Source organism: Pantherophis guttatus, chromosome 1, assembly GCF_059756535.1.
Source record: "Pantherophis guttatus breed Tessera chromosome 1, ASM5975653v1, whole genome shotgun sequence".
Taxonomy (NCBI): Eukaryota; Metazoa; Chordata; class Lepidosauria; order Squamata; family Colubridae; genus Pantherophis; species Pantherophis guttatus.
Window position 1 is genome coordinate 147720225 of NC_142063.1, and position 26218 is coordinate 147746442.

The following is a 26218-nucleotide window of genomic DNA, read 5'->3' on the forward strand; positions in this document are numbered from 1 at the left end:
CCTAAATTTATCACAGGTTAGTGATTTATTATGATCAGGCAGTTTATTTCTTCAGATGTGTTTGTGAAAGCTTTGTATGCATTACATTCTAATAGGAAACCCTTCATGATTTTACCGACATCTGTTTGCATCATGGGACATCTCTCCTCTCTGCTTCAGACTTTTAAAACTAGCTATGAAATGTTTCCAGGTTTTGGAAAATACTTTTTGAAAGTGCCTATGGCCTACAGGGATGTGGTGGCTCAGTGGCTAAGACACTGAGCTTGTCAATCAGAAGGTCAGCAGTTCAGCGGTTCGAAGCCCTAGCACCATGTAATGGAGTGAGCTCCCATTACTTGTCCCAGCTTCTGCCAACCTAGCCGTTTGAAAGCACGTAAAAAATGCAAGTAGAAAAATAGGGACCCTCTTTGGTGGGAAGGTAACAGCGTTCTGTGTGCCTTCGGTCATACCGGCCACATGACCACGGAGACGTCTTTGGACAGTGGTGGTTCTTTGACTTAGAAACGGAGATGAGCACCGCCCTCTAGAGCTGGAAACGACTAGCACATATGTGCGAGGGGAACCTTTATCTTTACCTTTATGGCCTACAGGAGGGAACTGAGTTACATTTTTTAGGCTGTGCTGTAGTAGAAGGACCACCCTAGCTTCCACTATTTGTAACAAAAAATGTGCAGTTAATTACCTTTTAATTTCTGCACACCTCTTAATGAATATCACCTTGTTTGTTATACTGAGGTTGATCAGGGACCACCACATCAGATGCATGAAGGGGTTTAAGTACATGGGTAGGTGTAGCAGAATAGTTCTCCTAGATCAGGACAGGTAGGTGTTTTCTTTCTCACAATGGCAAACCAGACACTCGGTCTTCAAGGTGAAATGAGGATCTATTCTTTACCTAGTGTTGTTCCCCTGCAGCTGTAGTTTGAAAGCAACTCACATCTGGAGGTGAGGTTGAGTTTCAAGTTTAATAGTTCTTATGTTACCCTTTGATGATTTTTGTTTTAAACTATTCGTCTACCCTCATATGATATCAAAAGAATCAATGACATTTTTTAAAAAAATTAGTAGCCATTGATTGACCTGCTCTCCGTGAATTTATTCAATTCTCTTCCAAACCATTCAAATTAATGGCCATGATTACATTTTGCTTTCATGGATTCCAGAGCTGAATTATGTATTCTAGGCATCATTTTCAAAAACACTTTCTAATTAGCTTTATTGGGATGATCCTCGATTTTAGTGAAAAAAAGCTTATTGCTATCTATTTTCTCCAGGTTATCTGAATTTATATATTTTATGAATTTGCCTGTCTTATGATTTATGTCAACCTTCAAACTCCTTTTTTCCTTTTTAAAGATTTTTTTTCATGAAAAAATATTTTATATAAGCTTTAAAAAACTACAGAAACATAAATGATCAATCAATAAAATCTTTACTCAGTCATAGACCAGCAAATAAAACACAAAACTCACAATTAATTAAGGTAAAAAGAAAAATATAGTTATTCTAAAATTTCTAAAAAGGTTTAATAACAATAATAATAATAACAACAATTTTATTGTCATTGTACATGTATACCCAGTATACCCATACAACGAAATTCACTTAACACCCAAAGACAAGGTCCAACACACATAACAATCCCCAAACACCCACCCACCCACCACAAATTCCCCACCCCAAACCACCCAAACATCCACACAACAGACCAATGCTGTCCCACAGCTCACTGATGGTGGCCCTTTAGTTCATTGTTGAGTACAATTATAGCTCTGGGATAAAAACTATTCAGAAAATGTGTGGTCTGAGTTTTAATTGTTCTGTATCTTCTGCCAGAAGGCAACAGTCCAAAAAGATTGTAAGCAGGATGGGAAGAGTTAATACTATGGCATTCTATGCAGAGGATGGAACAGAACTTGGCTGTGGGCAAGGTCTGATTGATTTGATAATAATATCTTTAGATAAAACAAGTTAGAATAACCAGGATATTTAGTAGAGTGAAAATATTAATACCTGATGAGCCCCTACATAGAGAGGGCAATACAGAATAACATATTTCATTAATTCAATTATTCCTCTACCTTCTGGACACAGTCTCACTTTGAAAGGGACTTCTTCAGTAACAACTGTTGGAAGGGCACTGAATTTGGTTAAGGAAAGAGAAAAAAAATAAGAAATACAAAAGACTAAAAGAAAAAAAGAGCCTTGGTAGTACAGTGGTCTAAAGCACCCTGTTATTAACACAGCTGCCTGCAATTACTGCAGGTTCGAATCTCACCAGGCTCAAGGTTGACTCAGCCTTCCATGCTTTCTAAGGTAGGTAAATTGAGGACCCAGTTGTGGGGGCAATAAGCTGACTTTGTATAAATATACAAAAGTATGAAGGCTATTGCTTAACACATTGTAAGCCGCCCTGAGTCTCCGGAGAAGGGCAGCATATAAATCAAATTTAAAAAAAAATACACAATAAAACATCTCTTCATATTTTCACATTTCCAAGAAGTACCTTAATACCTTGGTACTCAACTGCTTTGAAACTCGTCAAATTTGGTACCCAATGCATTTTTATGCAAAACTTTTGTGCCGGTACTCATTATTTGTGTGGGTACTCAACGCACAAGCTAGAAACTTGTCAGTGTTGTGACTTGTGACTCACTACATTATTCCTTGTGGGAAAAATTTGTTTGGTACTCATTGTGCCTTCCGGAACCAATTAAAGTTGAGTACTGAGCTACCACTGTACATTATAGACAACTTTTCTGGAATCATATATCAATGGTGCATCATTTTATAAAGCTACTCTTTTAAATTGTAAGAGAAAGTAAATTTCAAACCTTTTAACCACACTCTCTTCATTAATCCATTTAAATAGTGATCTCCTGCCTTGGGGAGGGGGTTGTACTAGGAGATCACGGTCCCTTCCAAACAAATATTCCAAACCACGACAAAAAATGTTCTTGGCCTGTTTTATCATGCATTTTGTAACTTTTCTATTTCAAATTTCATACAGTACATTCTAGCAGTCAGATGTTCATCATTTATACATAATTCATTTTCATTTCATTTTATCATATTCTATTCTTGGTATCTTATCTATATTAAATCTTTCTCTTAATTGTGCGTATGAAAACCACTGAAAACTAAGTTCCTAAGCAGTCAATTGTTCTCTTGATTTCATCTTAAGCGCTCTCTTTTCCTGTATAATCAAGCCTTTATATGTAACTGTTTATCTTTGACACTGTTTCTTTTCTTTGGCTGACATGCAAAAAAAAATTTTGGGCACAGCCTGGGTTTGTATCTATTCCATATTTGGAATATAGCATTCCTGATAATAATGATTTTTAAAATCTACATTAACTCTTATCCTAAGAGTCTTCAATCCCTTTTCCCCCCAAGCTAAAGAGTCTCAAGTATTCTAACCATGTTTCTTAAGAAAGGCGTTTAAATGCATATGCTCAAATTATTCTGGTTGCCATTATCCTGGTTAACACTTCATGTGAAGTGTTAATATCAGTTTATAATGCCTTGGTAAGGCCACACTTGGAATACTGCATCCAGTTTTGGTCATCACAATCTAAAAAAGATGTGGAGACTCTAGAAAAAGTGCAGAGAAGAGCAACAAAGATGATTAGGGGACTGGAAGCTAAAACATATGAAGAACGGTTGAAGGAACTGGGTATGTCTAGTTTGATGAAAAGGAGGATCAGGGGTGACATGATAGCAGTGTTCCAATATCTCAGGGACTGCCACAAAGAAGTCAACCTATTCTCCAAAGCACCTGAGGGTAGGACAAGAAGCAACGGGTAGAAACTAATCAAGGAGAGAAGCACCCTAGAACTAAGGAGAAATTTCCCGATAGAACAGTTAATCAGTGGAACAACTTTCCTTCAGAAGTTGTGAATGCTCCAACACTGGAAGTTTTTAAGAAGAGACTGGATAACCTTTTGTCTGAAGTGGTATAGGGTTTCCTGCCTAGCCAGGAGGTTGGACTAGAAGACCTCCAAGGTCCCTTCCAACTCTGTTTTTCTGTTATTCTGCCCTCTTTTACATATTTTCCAGATCTGTTCTATCTCATTAAAAAAGATCAGATAAAGGATAAGTTAGACCTCATCAGTGTTTATGCAAAGTTGATTTGTTACTCTTGTTACCCCAATGTGCAGCAAATCTACTTGAAGTACACTGTATTTGCTGTTTGGTTGATCCTTCACACAATTTCAAAATATCCTCTTAAAGCTCTTCATAATTTTATTTTTGTAATCACTCTGAAGAGTTTAGTTTAGTTCATTCACAACTCTATAAGACAAGGAGTACAGTTAGTCCTCTACATACAACAGTTCATTTAGTGACCATTTGGAGTTACAACAGCACTGAAAAAAGTGACTGATGACTGTTTTCACATTTACGAGCATTACAGCATGGTTATAACAGTAGCACTTTGACTTATATACCACTTTACAGTGCTTTACAGCCCTCTCTAAGCATTTACAGAGTCAGCCTATTGCCCCCAACAATCTGGCTCCTCATTTGACCCACCTCAGACGGATGGAAGGCTGAGTCAACCTTGAGCCTGGTGAGATTCGAACTGCCAAACTGCTGGCAATCGGCAGTCAGCAGACGTAGCCTGCAGTACTGCATTCTAACCACTGCGCCACCATGGCTCATCAACTAACTCATATTTATGATGGTTGCAGTGTCCCTGGGTCATGTGATTGCTTTTCTTGACCTTCTGACAAGCATGGTCAATGGGGAAGCCATATTCACTTAACAACTGTAGCCAGAAAGATGGTAAACTGGGGCAAAATGTACTTAACAAATGTCTCACTTTGGGCTCAATTTGGGTCTCAGTTGTGGTCATAAGTCGAGGACTACCTATATTCCCGAAGAAAATAAAAGATAGCGAAAGAAGTTGCACTATAAATGATCAAATGTCTGTAAGATCCAGTCAGCAAAATGGGAATTACTCATCGTGACTAGCACTCACTGATTAGAAACAGGCACAGAAAAATCAGTTGCATAAATAAACACTTACAACAGGATAATTATTATTTATAGTGAGCTAGTCATTCCCAGTATTTGAGGAAGTCTAATGTCATCATCCTGAATCGTGCTTTATTTGCTTAATTCTGTTCTCCCCAGTTTCAAGAGGTTTTCAGATCAAATAAAATTCTGTTGAATATAAAACCAACAAAGTGACAGAAATTTAGGGGGGGGGGGGAAAGCACTATACTTGAAAGTTAATCATTTTGAAAACTTGCTTTTTTTTTTTTAACTTTCTCCTAAATGTTAAAAGAGACAAATGCCCCTGTAGGGAGACTCATTTTTGAGCTTCACAATCATTATTAAAAAGTTGCTGTTTTTCTGCACATCAGATTAAGTTAATGATCAGTCATCTTTAAAATACTTACTTGATGGGGAGAAATAGGAAATCACAATTCTATTGTAATAAAGCAGAAGGTGAAGTGTAAAACTCTTAAGTTCTGAATGGATCAAGCACCAATAATAATTCTGGGTTCATCTTTGCTTATCAACTGCTGCACTAAGTTATAATGTAGACAGCCCCTCTCTGAGGGAGATGGGTGGATAAAAAATGTGAAGTATACATAAATATAAATAGAATAATCCTGCCTGAGGTAAATGAGCTTTCAGATAGATGGGATCTTTCTCTTTTCTTCCTCTTTGTAAAGAGATTTGATTTAATGTAGATTTAATGGGTTCTTAGTTGCATAGCCTTTGGATGGCAGTTCCCTTGGCCTCCAACTGGGCAGTGCAGGAAACAGCACAGAAAATGTGCCAGGGTGGAGCCATTATGTTTAGTAACTATTATTTTAAGAATATTAAACAATAGTATGGGAAACCTGTGGCTGGGACTGCAGTAATGAAAAGGCAGGGAAAACTCACATGATGTAACAGCTCCTATATACAATGTGTGTCTGTTTCTGCCTTTTGTTTCTATGCTGTGGGAAATTTTTTATCTGGAAGAACACAAAATCATGGGAAGCCCCTGCCCGCAATTTGAAATGCTCCAAACAAGATTTATCACCTCAGTGTGCATTAGACCTCATGTTTCCTGTTTATTCCTTAGCTCCCATTCTGTCTTCTCTTCAGTAGTTATCATCTGTTACAATCCTCTAATTTCCCCCTTTTTTTGAATCCCAAATTATTGGTTTCTGGGCTACAATTAACTTTAGGAACACGGAGTTTGAATAGTGGTTCACAGATGTTCTCTTTTCCTTCCTTGTTCCTTTCTTCATACTTCAGTGAATGTTTGCATTGCCCTATATCAACCATTCTTTCTTATTGAGTTTTCTATCCCTTAATCTATTTTTATTTAGAATCCTATCTAGGATACAATGCCACTTTGATAAAGCCATGTTACATCATACATTATCAGTTTTAATGAAGGTTGTTTCTAGGGAATTCCTTTTGTCTTGTTTCCAGAGAAACTGCATTAATGGAGAGAGTGATAAATGCTGTAAGGTTTGGTGAGACCCAATATGGTGTCAAACTCGCATTGTCATGTTGTTGTCACGTGATGTATCATGACTTTTCCCCCTTCACTAAACTGGGGGTGGGCGTGGCCAGTGTGTGACACATCCAGCCTGCGGGCCACAAGTTTGACAACCCTGGTATAGGGTTAACATCAGTGGTGGGTTGCTCCCGGTTCTGTCTGGTTCTATAGAACTGGTAGTAAAACCGGTGGGATACTCCACCCACCTGCCATGATGTCATCATGGGTCAACTGTGCATGCGCAGAAGCTCCCGCTGCGAACCAGTAGTAAATGTAAGTAGAACCCACCCCTGGTTAACATGTTAGGCTAGGAATCTAGCTTCAGCTTCTTCTCGTGCCAAGTGAACTTTGGCTGTAAAAGAAGATGTTGCTTTACGTCAACTTATAAAGTTATTATGGATGAATTACTGTTCAGAAAAAGGGAGGGAATTAGAGAAAGATACCTCCAGGTTCTTCTCACAAAGCAAGCTTCCTCCATCTCATCTGTTCATCATTACCCTAGTGCTCTAGATCTCCTCATTATCCACTCAAGTCTAACGTGAGTTTGAGTCTTATAGGATTCTTGAAGGACTACTCCCTTGCAAGAAATAAAATTAAATTATACATTTTATTTCGGTTTAGCCAAAGATCATTTGAGATAAAAAAATATGCTCAATTTGTCTCCTTCTTCCTCCCCTTCAAATTAACTATACAACTTCCTTTGTTTACTATGGAAACTCTCTGTTCTGAAGGAAGGCAAATATACATGTCCCAGAATAATGTTGCAGGATCCAATCTGGGTTGGTCACCAGGACTAGAGGTTTTGTCTTCTGAGCTTTCAGACTCATGTTTCCTGAGGATGAGCTCCAGCATGGTCCTGATGACTGACCCAGATCAGATCCTACAGCTCTCTGTTCCTATTGTATTTGCAGGAAAGCAGTTTATTTGTTATTTTATTTATTTTCTATAGCGGCCCACCACAATCAATGACTCTGGATGGCTTACAAATCACTCTCTTGAATATTTGCCAATAACCCTAACCCAAAGAGCACCTCTAAATGGCTTTCTGGAACATCTGCTGACTCTAATACCTTCTTCCAAGGCAGTAGTCAAGGTTTCTCTGGAGAATTTATAAATACCGTGGCTAAAGTGTTTTATTTTACTCTCCCTCTCAGAAAAGGAATGGATTATTGTAATGTCTTCCAGATGTTGAGGAATTATAATTTTGAGCATCACACACCATTGGTCATATCAGTGGCTAGATATGGAGGGAGTTGTAGCTAAGCAATATTGGAGGCCGTATGTTGCTCTCTCTTGTCCCAGAACAAACTGTTGATGAGCAAGATCAATAGTGTTGTTGCAACTCAAACATCATCTTGGGTGGGATTAGCAACAGCTGGATCCTTTCTGCTTAGCGATTGGATGGTTTTGCATTGATCCTGCTTCTAAAACAGAATAAATAAACATGGCCATAACAGGACGAATAATCTTAATGAGTGGATGAGATTAGGCAAATTAGTCCTTTATATGAACATGTCAATGGAAGAGGAAGAGTGTTCTAAAGAGATCTTGGTGGCCATGTAAACTGATTCTCTTCTCTATCTGCAACCATAATAATTCTGATAGAGGCTCACCTATTACATTACAAGACAAACTTCCCCAGCATCTTAACTGTCATGCAGCTTTTATTATGTGTTTCTCCTAATCTTAGAAATGCATACCTTTGTTCGTAAGTCAGTATGAAAGTATAAGTAAATAATATTAATAAATACAGATAGTCCTTGCTTAGTGACTACAAATGTTCAAAATTATGGAGGCTCTGCCTGAGGGCAAATTACAACCAGCCTTCAAAGTTGCAGCCATCAGAGTATCTACACAGTCACGGCTTGTACTTAAAATGGTTGCAGTGCCCCACTTGGCAAGTGGCTTGCATTTAAAATGGGTTCAGTGCCCCATGGTCACACAATCAGCATTGAGACCTTCTTTGTCAGTTTCCCACAAACAAAGCCAATGGAGAAACAGGCAGGGAAGTTTTCAAGTTGCTCCTCTAAGTTGCCTTCACTTCTATTACTTTTTTTTTGCCTGAGAAACCTCTGGGTGGCAAGGTGAGCGTGGGCCCCATTGCAGTGTTCACCCATATGTCCTATCACACTCGTGCCCTGCAGCAGCATACATCCAAGTGCTTTGTTGCAATCATGCCATGGTGCAGCATCCACCTGCATTCCCTATTACACTCATGCCCTGGGGCAGGGTTCAGCCCCCCCCACCTGCTCCCCTTGTGTCACACAGTGTACCCACCTATGCATGTTACTGTGCTTGTTCTGCATGGCAGTGCCACATGATAACTATATACTAAATACATAGCAAGACAATTATCAACAACACAATGAATACGATAAATGCACATTTAAGAATTGTAGCACATCTTGTGTCATAATGGTAAGACAGTTGTAAAATAGGACTCTTTTTCATGAAGTAGGATCCTTTAAAATATTGCATAAAAGTGGCTTTTTTGCTTCTGCAAATACTTGGACAGTATTATTGGACAAGAGCTGTTTTCCAACAGATTTTAAATGGGAATATTAAAGTCCTCATTTTAAAAATGCCCTTTGGATATTTTGTCAGCAAATTGTGCATGGCATGCCTGCAGTGCTTAAATGGCACAATTCCTTGATTTTGTTTTGCCCGTAATGCAAGGGATTAAGAAAACTCTGAGGGGAAAACCAGTTTGCAGTGCAACTGGAAGTAAGAAAAGGGACTCACACCCCTATCCACATTAAGCATCTTTTAAATGATCATTTAAAAAGTAATCTATATCTTAATGATGCTCAAGTGTTGTTTAGTCCCTATGATGGCAGTAAGTACCAGTCCATGCTGAGGGGAACATGCTCATTTGTATGGGCCTTCCTTCAATGTTCCTATTTCAGTACCTGGCCTTAATTGAACCTAACCATTCCCACCATCAGAGGAAAACTTTTTAGGGATGGTATTTCTATTCTTTTTTTTTTTTAATGATTCAGATTTCAGAAAAAATAGATTGCAGTGCCCATCAGGGATCTCCTAAAGCTAATGCCCACTATGTAGTTATCTAAAGTGAGAAAATGTATGAGTTCTGGTAGAGAATTTGAATCCCATAAAATAACCTCTGGTTACCTGCACCTGAAGAGTCCCCATAGGGATTAAATTGGCCACGTGGTGCCTCCTAGTGGTCACTATAAGTGCTTACAGTTAAAAGAGATTGCCTGCCTGGAGAGTATCTTCACGTAGATGCAGATGGAAGCCCCAACTGAAGATATTTCTATATTTTTTCAAGTAGTATGACAATGATAGTTAGATGTATTTTCTGTTCTTCCTGGACTCTGTTTGGGTTTAGCACTTTCATGTTACTAATAAAGGAGAATATTTGTAGCTCAGGGTTGAAATGAGAGGTCCTTGGTGCTCTCTGAGCTTGGTTGTTTTCTTGCAGAGGTTTCATTACCCAATCTGGGCAACATCATCAGTGCTCTTTCATGTTTCCTTTCTTCCTTCTTTCCTTGTGATGAAAATAACATACACTATGTTTCTTTTCATATTTTCTACATAACAATCTTGCATGATAGGCTAAACTGAAGAGAATGAATGTCCCAAAGTCACCTAGTGAGCCTTTATGGTTGAAGTTGGAGCAGAATCTGGATCTCCATATTCTTAATCCAATACTTTAAATCACTCTACCAGAATGGTTTTCTCCCTCTCTCTCTCTCTCCCTCCCTCCCTCCCTTCCTCTCTCCCTTCCTTCCTCTCTTTCTCTTTCTGAAAAAAACACAGATGGTAGCTATAATACGCCAAATGAAATGAATTTTTCAAATAGATAAAAAGTAATAGTAATTTTCAGTGCTGATTATTGTAACAGGAATATATTCTACAGATCCAGTTTTGCACAACAGTATCAAAATAGTAATGTAAACTTTTTATTTTGCACAACAGTATCAAAATATTGATGTAAACTGTATTTCTATTTGTGTTGTATTTTGATCGTCTAAATATGCGGTTACCCATTTTATCATAGTGGGATACAAGTAGATGATTAGGTGGGGAAAATGTCCAAATTGGAACTAGCATTGAATTTACTAACTTTGTTCTTTCTTTCTTACTGATTTACTTGAGTTACTTTCTTTCTAAAATTTACTTCAGCTGTTTTATCATTCCATGTTTTTTTAATTTCTTATAATCATAATCTTAGGATGGTTTCCAGAGCCTCTGAAACTGTCATTTTATGCTGTAGCACCATTACTCAGACTATTGCTGTTTAATGTATTAGAATTACAGTAAAGATCCCAGAATTCCTATTCAGCATGCCTTCCTATATGTGCATGGGCGCGCGTGCACACACACACACACACACACACACGCAAAGAAGTGTGTGAATTATGCATCTAAATCTTTTCAGCCTTTTTTCCCTTTTCGCCATTTTAACATGTTTCTAGGACTTCCATTCATCCCAATATAATGCACAAACATTATTGTAGTCCTAACGTCTTCGTGTTAAATGCATTATCAAATATTCTTACTTAGACTGTATTCTGTTGTGTAGGTCACAGGACTTTGTTTATCGGGGTTCATGTGCCACTGGGTGGAAGAAAAAGCCATCGCCGCCATAGACACCGTGGACACAAACACAGAAAGAGAGACAGAGAAAGAGATTCGGGATTAGAGGATGGCCGAGAGTCTCCTTCATTTGGTAAGTCTTGCTTTATTATTGTATTTAAAAAAAAAATAGTTCAGTGAAATGGGAACTGCAGTAAATAAGTGTTGATACATTCTAGTCCTTTTGAAGTTTTGGACGATAAGGGTAATAGTCTGAAGAGGAACACGTTAGAGCAGACATGTCAAAATGACACCAGAGAATATATGTATAGTATCAAGTTCTTTTTTCCTAGAACAAAGCAGGGCTGGTAGAGCAGGTAAAGCTTGTAAATATTGCTATGTACCTAAACAACTAAGAAATTATGACATAAATTCATAAAATTTATGAATTAATTATTCTTAATTCATAAAAGAATAATCAGAGTACAGTAGTATATTCCTCAAAACTGATTAAAGAAATCTCCCTACCATCAGCATCTCTTTCATCCCAGGAATTGAGTTGTTTTGTCTACCCTAGGATGACTTTTACTCTGTAAAAATCTAGAAGATGGTAAAATGAAGGAGATACATCAGTGCGACTGAAGGGCCATTTCCTTACTCAGAAATGTGTCTCCCCTATAACAAGCATCCAAAGCACAGCCATGTTTTGCTTATTATTATTGAAGAATCAGGGCGATTAGGCTTTAAATAGAAATGGGAAATTTTTTTTTTGTTAATTTGTGTTAACTTTTATTGGATTTTGCTGTTTAATAAGGTGAGCTGAAGCTCTAGAGATGAGTTTATAGAAAATGGGGTAAGGTATGGAATAAAGAAATATTTGGTTTAACAAATTAACAGAATTGGAAGGCACCTTGTAAGTCTTCTAATCCAACCCCTTGCCCAAGCAGGAGACCTTACACCATTTCTGACAAATGGCAGTCCCAGTCTTTTCTTGAAAGCTTCCAGTGATGAAGCTCCAACAACTTCTGAAGGCAACTTCTGTTCCACTGGTTGATTGTTCTCACTGTCAGAAAATTCCTCCTTATTTCTAGGTTGAATCTCTCCTTGGTTGTATTTTAAAAGGCAGAGATAAATTGTTAATGTTGAATGTACTTGTTGGGGATGAAAGGGAAGTTTCTTTTTCTTATTTTCCGCGTTTTGGGCAGGAATGGGGTGGGTTTCTGCAGCTTCTATATTTTTAATGTATTTTTGTATCTGTTTTATCTGTTTAATATGATTAACAACATTATTCAAAAAGAAAAAAAAAACGAAGTACAGCCAATCTTTTATATCTCACCTGGACTTGGTCTTCAGACTACACTATCTCCCACAAACTTATAAACCCTACAGAAAGCATCAAATCCCATCAGTCGGAACTACAGAGGATATTGTTATAATGGCTTATAGACGGAGTGCCATCTTACTAGATCTATGAAGGGACCTATTACTGGTGTTAATTGTTACTATTATTTATATGAAAATAGTGATTTGGAAGCAGGTAGAGTAGTATCAGTGAGGATTTCTTTGTCTCCAAGTTCCTTCTGTTCACTGCCTACTGTAATTTGAAATTCCAGGGACCCTTAATCTCGGAAGCTGCCCTGATCCTCACCTCTCATTCTTCAAAAGGGACATTCACTTAGCCTTTGGATATTTTATCTCTTAATATAGGAACATTTATTGAAATTGTGCTTCTAACTTGCAATCTTTTTGCCATATATTTTCCTCCTTTAGATGTGTATTAAAACTCCCAATACATTATAATGCTTTAGAATTATAGCTGTACATGGAAAATTTATAAGAAAACATTAATTTATCAGGTTAATGGCCCAGTCATTTTTAATTCTTATTTCTCTTCTGACTTCTTTCCCCCCTGCATTTTTTCCCTATTTCTGTTTCATTTCTCTTCTTTATTCCATTTGAACAACAGAACAATTTGCCATTATGTCTTCTCTTACTGCCAGCTATTTGGCAGGTAATAAACTGCCTCTCTCCCGTCTTCTTGAATTCCTGCTTCTTTTGTTCCTTCACACTGGAAGGTACAATGAGTTTGTTCCTCCACACCGGGAGGTACAGTGAGTTTGAAAGCCCTCTGCAGAAGCATTGAATAAACCACCACCATTCTTATTTGCTGGTTAGTTTGTACTGTACTAACTTTTGCTGGAAGCCATCCAGGAATAATAATAATAAAAAATCAAAATATTAACACGAATGAAGGCGAATAAACCTGTCCCAAGATAATGTTGCAGGATCCAATCTGGGTCGGTCACTGGGACCAGAGGTTTTGTCTTCTGAGCTTTCAGACTTGTAATATAATAATATAATAACAGAGTTGGAAAGGACCTTGGAGGTCCAACCCTCTGCTAAGGCAGGAAACCCTACACCACTTCAGACAAATGGTTATCCAACATCATTTTAAAAACTTCCAGTGTTGGAGAATTCACAACTTCTGGAGGCAAGTTGTTCCACTGATTAATTGTTCTAACTGTCAGGAAATTTCTCCTTAGTTCTAGGTTGCTTCTCTCCTTGATTAGTTTCCACCCATTGCTTCTTGTCCTACCCTCAGGTGCTTTGGAGAATAGCTTCACTCCCTCTTGTTTGTGGCAGCCCCTGAGATATAGGAACACTGCTATCATGTCTCCCCTAGTCCTTCTTTTCATTAAATTAGCCATGCCCAGTTCCTGCAACTGTTCTTCATATGTTTTAGCCTCCAGTCCCCTAATCATCTTTGTTGCTCTTCTCTGCACTCTTTCTAGAGTCTCCACATCCTTTTTACATCGTGGCAACCAAAGCTGAATGCAGTATTCCAAGTGTGGCCTTACCAAGGCATTATAAAATGGTATTAACACATCACGTGATTTTGATTCTATCCCTCTGTTTATGCAGCCTAGAACTGTGTTGGCTTTTTTGGTTGTGCTGGAGCCCCAGCCTCAGGAAACATCTTTCTTCAGGTTCTGGTGAAGAGAGATGTTCCATGAGGATGTGCGCTAGCACAAGTCCAAAAGCTCAGAAGACTGAACTTCAAAATATTACAATCACAAAACCACTAAACATTTACAAATTTAAGAGGAGTCATGTAAATCTGATATTTTTTACATATGTATGCAGGGAGAGATGTCCTTCTGTCTTCCTCTGCCTTGACTATCATAATCATCCAAGCATGAGCCCCATTTCCTTCTCCCAATGGCTCAATTTTAACAATGAGTTCAGCTTTAACGATTCTAGAGTTGTTCCATGCTGCTATAATGATGTTGTTCCCCAGGAGAAATTTCTAATGGACTTAATAATGATAGAAAGTACTTTTCTGCCTGAATAGGAATATAGCCATTAAAAGTATATAAAGGATATGAATACTTTTGGTATTGTACTAAAAAAGACAGATCTTACAAGATCTAATCTGGGTCGGTCACCAGGATCAGATATTTTTTCTTCTGAGCTTGTGCTGTAGCCCATCCTCAGGGAACTTCTCTGTATGCTTTCACAGAGAAAACACACAAAGCAGATCCCTGAGGTTGGGCCTACAGCACGAGTCCGAAAGCTCAGAAGAGAAAACCTCTGGTCCCGGTGACTGACCCAGATTGGATACTGCAACATTATCCTGGAACAGGTATATTCACCTTCATTTGTCACAGATCTTACAAAAACATGGGTGAATAACTTACTATACAATATTGCAATGTGAAAAAATATTTGAGTTCCTTAGAAATGCCAGTGTAATTTCTGGTGTAAACTTAACAAATCTTTTATTTTAAAATATATTTCAATGATAAGCGTTAGAAGTACAAAAGCAAAATGATATGAGCCTTTAGAGAAGGAGTTGAAATTGTTAACATCCCTCCCTTCATATTTTCTGAATATGAAGGCAGAAAAAGTATCTTTCGCAATCTGTTATTAATAAGTATTAAGAGAATAAAAATGGTCACAAAAACCAACAGTGGGCCAATTTAAAGATGCACATGAGTTTTATATAAATTGGCAATGCTGGGAAATCCTAATCTGGAAATGTCCCCCCTCTCTTTCCTGTATTTTACTCATCACTTTAAAACAGGCGTTTGGGTTGATTCATTATGTGTATTCAGATTTTTTTAAAGAGGAAATTTACAAATCTCTCTTGAAAGGAAATCTACAATACAGGTAGTCCTCAATTTATGACCACAATGGAGCCCAAAATTTATGTTGCTAAGTGAGAAAACTGTTAAGTGAGTTTTGCCCCACTTTACGACTATTCTTGCCATAGTTGCTAAGTGAATCGCTACCGTTGCGAAATTAGTAATCCAGTTCTTAAGTGAATCTGGCTTCCCCATTGACTTTGCTTGTCAGAAGGTCGCAAAAGGGGATCACTTGACCCTGGCACACAACTGTCATAAATGTGAGTCAGTTGTCAAGCATATGAATGTAAACCACGTATTCATGGGGATGCAATAAAGGTCATAAGTGCAAAAAAATGGCCATAAATCACTTTTTTCAGTGCCATTGTAACATCGAATAGTCACTAAGCGAACTGTTGTAAGTCAAGGACTACCTGTACATATATGGAAAGCCTGTTTCATAACTAAGTCTTCAGCAAACTGAATGTGTCCTGATATGATAGCCCTTAATCATATATGAGATAAGAAAATACTTTCTATTTGGATCTCTGATTACTTTGATCAAATCATTAGGAACATTTCTTGTAGACATGCATAGGCTTTTGCTGTAAAAATTAACTCAGAAATGATTACAGCTTTTTTACAAAATCTGAATCTAATACAATCTATTTATAGAATAGAATTTAATATATAATATAATATATAATATAATATATAATAGAATTTAGAATTTATATGGCCTTGGTTTATAGTGGTTGGCTATCCCATATTTATTTTTTATTTATTCAATTTATACACTGCCTATCTCATTACTACAGTGATTCTTAGTGGCTTCCAAAATGATAAAAAGATAATTCAAAACAGTTAAAATTATGTAAGATTAAATAGAGACTAAAACCCAAGGGGACAGGTGAGATGGGGGGTGATATTAGAACAATGCAGTGAGTCCCAATTGCTTGCTTTCATAAAAGTTTTATTGTTGCCACAGAAGCTCATATTGTCTTTTAGATGAAAGTATAAAGCCAAAACATGAGTTTCTCATTCTCAATTAGGTGGTTGAAAGTATCCAATGCAATTTTGCTGAGGATGGTCCTGAGGTCCTGAGAATGATCTTTTAGTACACTTTAAACCATGGGGTAAAAGGTAGAGCAATAAATAGGATGTGATACAATTGAGGTTTAATAATTGGAAATATTAAATAAGAGGAAACAAGAATGCAGTTTGGCTGTTTACCATGGTTATGTGTCTTGACAGTAAGTAAGGACTCCTTTAAGCTTGGCCCCTTTCATTTCTATATAGTTTTGTTTACAGAAAGGGCTTTGCCATCACATGCTTCCGGGATGTTTTTTTTCCCCAGCAGCCCAAATATTCCCTGCAGGTCACCCATCCCAATATTGATTAGCCTGATCCAACCTAACAGAGATCAATCCAGTGCTGCTAGCTGCTGAGATATTTTGATATATACAGGCCCATACAGAGAAACTGAATTCATGTTTTCTGCCTTTTAAATTTCCATACCCTCTTCCAGAATAACATTTATTATCATCTTAATAGACATGATATTTCCTCTGTCACATTTTAGTTTATTGCATTTAAAAAAAAAATCATACCAAGGCTTTCATCTTGACGATTGCAAATCTTGGAAGTCCTGTTTGCCATGTTTTATCACCAATCTTTTATTGATACGCATAAAAGCACTTACATAAGAGGGACAGACTCTCCCTGCAGGGTGAACTTTACATATAACAGATTTTTCCATTGATCCATGGTTTGTTCAAAATGGGCTCATTACCCAGGCTGTTAATTTGTGGTTGGACTTCTGAGTCATTGCCTTTCTTTGGAATCTGTTTCTGAATCTGTTTACATGAGCGCTGAATCACAGGCTATTGTTAACTGCCCACAATGATTTCTTGCTTCTGTCATATGGATGGCAGTAAGGTAAGAACAACTATAATACTCTGCATCTTCTAGAAAGTTATATCAGCATTGTTTACATGGTAGCCAAGTTGAAACATTACTCATCCCACCACGCTATTTGGATACAGCAGAACTATTGAGTGGCAGACAATTATTTTGCCTCTGACATTTGGGAACTTTCTTTGGGGTATTTAAGTGATTAGCGGGTAGCTTAAAAACAAATTAAAGAGGCTAAACAAGTATAAGTTTCACAGGCTATCTGTAAAGTTCAGAATTCTGCATTATCATGTTCCGTGAATAATGCCTGAATAGATTTGGCTAATGTTGAAGGCACTTATTTGATTCGCTTTTTAATATGAGTTGACCAAAAGCTCTCTAACTAATACCCTGTTTTCCCCAAAATAAGACAACCCCTGATAATAAGCCCAATCGGGCTTTTGAGCGCATGGCACTAAGGCCAAGCGCTTATTTCAGGGTTCAAAAAAATATAAGACAGTGTTTGGGGAAACACGGTAGAAGAAGCAAGTTATTTTTTTTTTGTTTTCTCATTTTCCTAAAAAAAATAAATCTGAAAATATTAATGGAAATTGCTTAGAAACTATACACAGATTTTTCATGAGAAACAGGGCAGAAATGGCATGGAATGACCTTGCACTTGAAAATATGAGATTATTATAGAGAGCAAAATGAAAAAAGTCATCCATTGGCATTTGTATCAATCTGAACTGAAAATAAAATATATACAAAATACCAAAATTATTGATAAAATAAATAGGGAGAAGTCCACAGATGATTTATTCAAATGTTAGTCCAAACGTTTAAAAGAAAAATTGGGAGTATTTATGGTTGGGATTAATCAGAGATTAGCAGGACATTTTTGTCCATGTCTGAGCCATAGTGAATTCACTGGAACCTGCTCTCTGTCAGACCTGGAAGCCATCTTTTACATTTGGGCCTCCAGGCCTGCTACGTTTTCTACTGTGGGAAAATGGGAGGGGGGATTGCATAGAGTATGGGTGATATGTAGTCAAAATAACATTCCTTTCTCAGAGAGTCAAGGACGCCTTGTCCTGGTCCTGGCACCTGGAGTCGGATAGATAGATAGATAGATAGATAGATAGATAGATAGATAGATAGATAGATAGATAATTTTATTTCTATACCGCCCCTCTCCCGAAGGACTCAGGGCGGTGCACAGCCAAGTAAAAAACACAATACAAATCCCAATTAAATTTAAAAATTATTAAAATTATTACATTTACAGCCAAGATTTGTTAAAAACCCCAAAATTTAAAACTACGAATTTAAAACTCCTTTACAAAGATAGCCCTGCCTGTTGGAAGAGCAGGGTCTTGAGGGCACAGCAAAAAATTTGGAGGTCAGAGATTGTGCGTATTTCCAGGGGCAGCTCGTTCCAAAGGGCAGGAGCTCCCACAGAGAAGGCTTTCCCCTGGGTGTCGCCAGCCGACATAGTTTGGCTGACGGCACCCTGAGGAGTCCCTGTCTGTGGGAGCGAACTGATCGGTGAGAGGCTATCGGTGGCAGAAGGCGGTCTCGTAAGTATCCAGGTCCTGAGCCATGGAGCACTTTAAAGGTGGTAACCAACACCTTGAATCGCACCCAGAAGATGACTGGGAGCCAGTGCAGCTCGCACAGGAGAGGTGTTACATGGATGACTGGGAGGTGTTTCCAGTTTGGACGGTGGATGATTGGACCATGTGATGGACATGTGGGTACTGGGTAGGGGCTTGTACTTTCACTTGGGTAGGGAGAATCTGGAAACTTTCAGATTCGGGTTTTCCGAGATGTGCCAATATGACATCTTCAGTAAAAAGGAACTTTGAGGAAACTCATGCCTCGGAGTCTTCTTTCAGTGGCGGTGTTACTTGGAACCCTGACACTCACTATGTTTGGTGAAAGGAGTAGGAGAGGATCTATATCCCACAGTTGTTTTGTCCTTTATTTACTGGGTCAGTTTTATGAACACTTGATCAACATCTCAATTTATCAATAGCACTTTGATTTGTCAAAATATGAGCATTTATGAATATATATCTACCTTTCCGCATCCTGATTTATAGAAATTTCACTTGGTGCTGTAGGAATGCAGGCTGAGTTATCCCATTCCCTGTTTATATCACTGGAATTTCTGATATACTTGTTGATGCTAGCAAAACTCTTCAGAGATGTGGATATTTTGGCACGCTCTGCTTTTTACTTAATCCGCTTTCATGCATTAAATGTTAAGCTCTCTTTCATAATCAAATCTACGTCATTTGGGAGCTGGGCTACAGAGTATTCTTTTTTTTAAAAAAATATTTCATTGCTATTGGCTACTACATCATAACAAAGTTTTGCCTTGAAGAACCTGAAAAATAGGATTCCAAAATTCTCAGATGTATTTATATATGGAGGGTTTCTTTTCATATGGAGTAATGTGTGCATGAGCACAGCTTTTACACATGAAATGTCATGCTGAGAAAGGATATAAAGATCTCTGCATCGATTTTGACAGAAGCATTACTCATCAGGATCAGTTGTAGAGATAAATAACTGATGTCAGGCATTATAGTGTTTTATGTACTGCAGAAAGCGTTGCATTTAGAGAAAGCTGACAACGTGGTTACAATCCTTTCTTATCAATTGCTGAAAGACAATGTCTATTTATAGAGGCACGTAATTCATTTTTTTATTTTCATGCCTCATCTCATTATATCAAATTAATTAAGACAGGAATAAGTGTGCAGAATGCACTCTGTCGTCAGCCCTCTCAGGTAAATTAGACAGGAAACCGGACTAGATGAACTTTATTGAAAGGCTACATTAGCGATAGCACTTAGACTTATATACCGCTTCACAGTGCTTTACAGCCCTCTCTAAATGGTTTACAGAGTCAGCATATTGCCTCCAACAATCTGGGTCCTTGTTTTACCCACCTCGGAAGGATGAAAGGCTGAGTCAACCTTGAGCTGTTGAGAATCGAACTGCTGGCTGTGGGCAGAGTTAGCCTTTAATAATGCATTCTAACCACTGCACCGCCACGACTCTTAACAGTAACAGAATCTTGCACGTCTGAAAGGACAAACTTTCTACCTCCAAACTGATGATGCATTTGACTCCGCCCTTGGCTTAACCTGGTCCTCTCCCTCAGCTGTTTTGAAATCATAATGTAAAGCTCCCTTTAACCATAGCAATCCTGACTCAAATTGTGCCTTCTCCTTTTAAAAACACTACTAGTGACACAAATGTCTTTTTCTCTTGGCCTTCAATTATATATTTCCATTAAAAAAAAAAGACCACAAACTGTCAGCATACATTAGTATCCACGTATAAATTTAAGGTTTGGGGAAATAACCTAATGCAAAAGGGGAAAAAAAGCATCTTTTTTTCCAAATGACCTGGAAATACTCAAGGGTCTGACAGTGTTAAGCAAGTATGAACCTCTTCCCTGTGTAAAAGAAGCTTCTGAGTCTCTTTGAAAGTCTTCCTAAAAGAAGTAGGATAAATGTACGATTAATTTGATAATACATGGGTCAACTTGACATTGCCAGGTGTTTGTTTTTGAAAGAACTAGGTTGCATTTTCAAAGGTTAGAGAGGAAACACATAACTTATATGTGTTTAAAATACCTATTTCATAACTGTCACCTTGGTAACAACAATTGAAAAAATATTTTCAATTGTTGCTAAAGCTGCTAAAACTCCCAGCATATAAGCAGTTGGGCATATAGCTATTAAAGCATTGTTCAGTTGTTAAAATGGCATTTTTAAAGCCCTGGCTCTTGCCCGCTTGGAAGATTTTTAATTAATTCATACTCCCCTCACATTCTGCATGAAGCTAGATTTATAGGTGTAGACCTGCTCAGACCAGAAGTGAAGGATGCCATTCTCATCCCAATATTCCTTTGTGCTTTGGAAGTGGTCAGTCTCTGATGGGGATTTTGACTCCCATAAACTCTCTGTTCAATCACAGATTTTGTATTATGCAGGCTTCCACCCACTGTGAAAAAAAAATCCTATTCAAGTAAATGTGACTAGAGTCATAATTTAAGCTTTGTTGCCCAACATGGTTGGGTTTGAGATTGAGCAAACAGACCTGGTGTACATGTAGATTTTAGATAGAACCAGTTCCTATGGTCAAAAAACTCCTCTTATATGTTAAGTAAACTATCTGTTAAGGTACAGTAGAATTTAAGGAGTTTTTCTTTTTGATTTTGAGTTTCATTCTTTATTTCATTCGGAGGTGCTTGCTTAGAAAGATCATAGTGCTGCAATATGTACTGTATGCAAACAGGAAATAAGCTTCTGCAATATAGACATATATATATATATATATATAATGGAAAAGAGGGTAAGTTTAACAGAGCAATAATCTAGTTAATAATAAATTTCACAAACTTTTCTAGCATCCCGTATGCGTCTTAAGGAGCGGTTCTTGAAAAAAAGTATACATTGCTTTGATTTTCTGAACTTGATTATGTAGCATCTAACATGCCTTTTCTTGATAGTTCTGAGACCCCCAAAAAGTTCATGGAATATTTCAGTAATATTTTTGTGCTACACACAGATTCAAGGATAACATATTTTATCTGAAGTTTTTTCCCATACCTTTCTTAAGGTTTTCTGTCTTTTTAAGATGCTTCGTGAAAATAGCAGTCCATATTCACATTTTATCCTTCATGATTATTTTGGCTTGAACAACTTAAAGAGCTTAACAACATAGACATCCATTTGGCTGGATTTTATAGCAGGCTAAACTTTATTCCTCAGGCTTATTTAACATATGGGTCTAGGGAGCCCATAGAAGAAGAGCTATTTGTGTATGATTAAAAATTCAGCGTAACCTATTTTAAACTCATAATAATTGGGTCCTTGTTTAGAACTTCCCCTGTTCTTTCTTCAGAATTCTCTGTGCGCATTCATTTGTAAGTAAGTAATTTTATTGATTTAAATCTGTGTCCTTGATCAGTTTTCATTTCCACAATAAAATGTAATCAGTGTGCTGGAATATGAGTGCTTTTAGCCATATTGCTTTATGAACAACTGTCATCATGCTTATTTTATACCTTCTTTTTTACTGTTATTTTTATTTTATTGTCGCAGTCAGTATTATTTACATTTATTTTCTTTCTCTGCCTGTTCATATACAATGTAGTGCTTGCTAATTGAAAAATCACAATTTCATGCAGATGACAAAATATACTAACTTATGAAAGCTTCTGCTATTATAAGTATTCTACTTCTTATTGAGCGCTTAAGGATGATTTTGTTGTTGTTATTGGCCAGGGAAAGATATTTTTTTCCTGGTCAGGGGCAATATTTTATTTTTTATCAAAGAGAGAGGTAAGGAACTGCAGAGATATATTTGGGACACTATGAAGTTACTAGGAGATACAGCATCCTTTGCTAGCTTTTTGTTTTGGGAGAATTTGTGGGAATTAGTTCAAAATAAAATACAGAGATTCATCGAAGCTTAAAACACCTATTCTGCACCTCTTGGAAGAAAAAAAAATATTGAATACCTACAGAGCAGTTATCGTTGCTCCAGGTGCCATAGAACGGAGTTGAGAGGCATTCATACTTGGTTGTACATTCAAATAGCTATTGTTCTGGGAACTAATTGAAACTGAGGCAAAATGGTAGTAGTGCTTTGGTAGCATCATCAGAAAATGAAAAGGAGATGTGGGGTTTTCCCCCCTGTTGTCAGCTCTTCAGGGTAGACCAAACTAGAAAACTAGTCCCATGTAGATCAGAATTACTTTTATTGTAAAGCTATAGCAACAGAATCTTAAATGTCTGAATGCATTCCCCCTTTATCTTCATGTGAACTTGGGAGAGGCTAGTCTGAGAAGTTTAGTTGTGATATTTTCTTGGCCACTTTTTTTCTGACTCATGTCTTGGTAGTGTTGTGGCTCACATGCCTATGGGGCTACCTTTTACCACCACAGTAGCTGCTCTTCTTCCTGCAAGAGATGTGGTCAAACGAGGCCTGCCCATCTGCCATCATAACCTGAAGACTACCTGTAATACACCATGGTTGTCCATTTGTAATTGTTGTTGCAATCGAAAAATCCATCTTTATTTTTGCCATCTCAAACTAGCTCTTTCCTCCCCATTCTGTCCCACTATATGTGAAACATCTTAGCATAGCTGTGTGTCGAGTGTACCAAACTACAGAAACTGACCATCTAATTCTTCTTACTAATTGGCGGCTGGGAAATTAGGTCTCCCATCGCCTTGCAGTAAAGCCATGCCTTAAGAGTGCACCACCACTGCAGCTGAAGACCCTTAGTTGCTACTTTGCCTTGAATAAAGAATGGCTCTTGTGCAATTATGACAATCTTGTCCATGGCAAAGCAGAGTGGCAGAAACTAGCAGCCATCATTTTGTTTTTTCTAGAAATGCAGATTCTATTCAGAGTGTAATGATCAAAAAGATGTTTCTCTTTTGAGACTTCTGAGAGGAAGCAACAACCCTTTTGGTATTGAGATACGTAACAAAGAACACTATAAATATTGCCTGGACATAATTTGTTATTTAATACCTCAAAGGCAACACAACTGGGAGCTTTCCCTCCGTAACACAACATTCTGTCTATCTTGCATTAACACAAGCTTTGGTGCATACATCTGTTAAAATCTGGAACAAGCTTCAAGGGTCATTTACATACTCTCCTATTCACTGAGAGAATTCATTTGAGCCAGTATGACATACTGGTTAAAAGGTAGGCCTAGAAAACAGGAGACTGTGAGTTCTAGGCAGCAAAGTCAGCTGAGGGACTTTGGGCCAATTGCTCGCTCACTCTCAGTCCAACTCTTCTCACAGGTTTGTCGTGGAGGAGATATGTTTATTTGCTTTGTGTTATCTAAAATTTAATAATTATTCCAGCAACAATGATAGGGAACTATGCTACTTTTGCATAAACATCTCTTAACAACTAAGTATGTCAGTAGAAAACATTATTGTGTGAGCAGACATCCAGTTATGTACAGAATTTTGCCTTCTTTTACTTCCACCCCAGGGCTGTTTTTATGTCTGTTTGTCTATAGAGCACATTTGACAGGTTTGTGAGTTTATAGAGTTTGCAGTAAACCATCAGACAGTCTGTGATTGCTGTGCTGGCTAATAGCTGAGCTCAGAGAACTGTTAGTCAATCAGTGCTCACTTAAAAACTCAACTGACAACTAGTTTGGTGAAATGGGTAAGGCATCGGTCTAGAACAGGGGTCCCCAACTCCCGGTTCGTGGATTGGCACTGGTCCATGGCATGCCAGTAACCCGGCCGTAACAAGCAAAGCCCCATCTGTGGGATGCAGGCAGCACATGAAACAACCCCCTCCGGTCTGTGGAAAAACCTCTCTCCATGGAACCGGTCCCTGGTGCCGAAAAGGTTGGGGGCCTCTGGTCTAGAAACCAGGAGACTGTGTGTTCTACAGTAGTCTCACTTTAGGCATGAAGCCAATTGAGTGATTTTGGACCAGTCACTCTCTCTCATCCCTAGGAAGGAAGCAAGGACAAACCTTGCCAAGAAAACTGCAAGGATGTGTCCAGGCAATCTCCAGGAGTAAAAAACTGACTTGTAGGTACAAATAATAATAATACAAGCTCAGTTACCAGCTTGTAACCAAGTGGCTCATCCTACCCACTCAAGATCCATGCCTAAAAAACATTTATCCATATAAAAGAGAATGAATTTCAAGCATTTCCCCCTCTTTTTGTGCTTGCTGTGGTGGCAAAACTCTGCTGCCTTCCAAATGCCTGGCACACTGGCATGTTCTTCATTCAGCTCCTTGACTTAATCAGATATCAGCATGGAGCTACAGCAGGATCCCAGGAAGTGGGAGGTAGGGTGAGTCAAAAATCCCTTATAATGAAGGTCCAAACCGCCCCTTCGAGCACAAGGCAGTGAGATATTGCTCTTTTGTGAAGAGTCTTTCTCTGCCACGGAACGCTTCATGGTGATATGACAACATTGTTCACACAGTTCTTTCTATTTCTTGTGTAGAAATCCTTCAATTCATGACTTTCTCCAAAACAAAAATGACTGCTTTAATGGAAAACTCGGATACTTGTCTACTGCTTATAGCTTTAATGCATTTAATTCCTATTGGCATTATATTTTTTGTGATGACCACTGCTTCTCAAAATATGAAATCTATCAATTTTAAAACCAAACTAAATCAAAAACCTTGAAGAAAAGAACCGTGAAGTAAAAGAAAGAACGGGAAGTATAGAATGACTCCGCCCCCAATCCAGAAGCAAGTATGGATTTTCAAACTAGGCGTCCATATAGTGTCATATCTATAACCCTCCCCAGTGGTGGGATTCAAGTAATTTAACAACCAGTTCGCCCAGGGTCAGGTTAGCCATTGTGGGAGGCGTGGCCCTCCAGCTTCACCGCACATACAGGATGAGCCTCCTGTGATGGCCAACCTGACCCTGGGCGAACCAGTTGTTAAATTACTTCCAGCACCAGACGGGGGGTGGAAGAGAAGCACCCGGACTGCTGCTGCCTTTCATTGGGGTGTGTGGAGAGAGACGGGGCTCCTCTTGCCATCTCTTCTCCCCGCCTCGCCGGGCATGGCAGGGCTTCCTGCCCCTCACTTCAGCCGGTTTGCCGAACTCCAGAAAAATTTAGCTACTGGTTCTACCAAACTGGTGCGAACTGGCTGAATCCCACCACAGACCTTCCCCCTAAAAATGAATCTTTACATACCTCTTCCGTTCTTGCAGGGATGTGTAAACCTCATTCCACGACTGTGCTAAATTTCCTCTGGAAATGAATCCTCTGGAAAGTAAATCCTTTGAATCAGAAGTAGGACAAAGTATTCTGGACATGGCATTACAGGTGGAACAGATTTTGGGGGGGCTGAATCACAATGGACCTCTTCAGACTGCCTCCAGTTCATCAAATCACTAAACAGTCCCCAGAACAAAATCCAGAGGAACTTTAAGATAATCTAGAGAGAAGGGAATATTCCACAGAATATTTTTTTCCTAGTCAATGAATTTTGCTTATCTTTAGTTTATTCTTGTTAGACAGCCACACATTCAATTCCTTTTTAAAGCAAATGTAATTACATTTATTCATTGTCATGTTTAAATTCATCTTACTTTTATAGTGAACAT

At 38.2% G+C, this 26218-nt stretch overlaps 1 protein-coding gene across 9 annotated transcripts in view; it reads left to right on the top strand.

Moving 5' to 3' along the window:
• SLC4A10 (solute carrier family 4 member 10) overlaps positions 1-26218 on the top strand; it is a 185324-nt gene that overhangs the window by 76268 nt on the left and 82838 nt on the right. For all 9 annotated transcript variants that reach the window (XM_034426222.3, XM_034426261.3, XM_034426229.3 and 6 more), the window contains one exon: positions 11058-11204. In XM_034426222.3, the coding sequence (XP_034282113.1) occupies positions 11058-11204 (147 nt within the window). The remainder of the gene's footprint in view (positions 1-11057; positions 11205-26218) is intronic.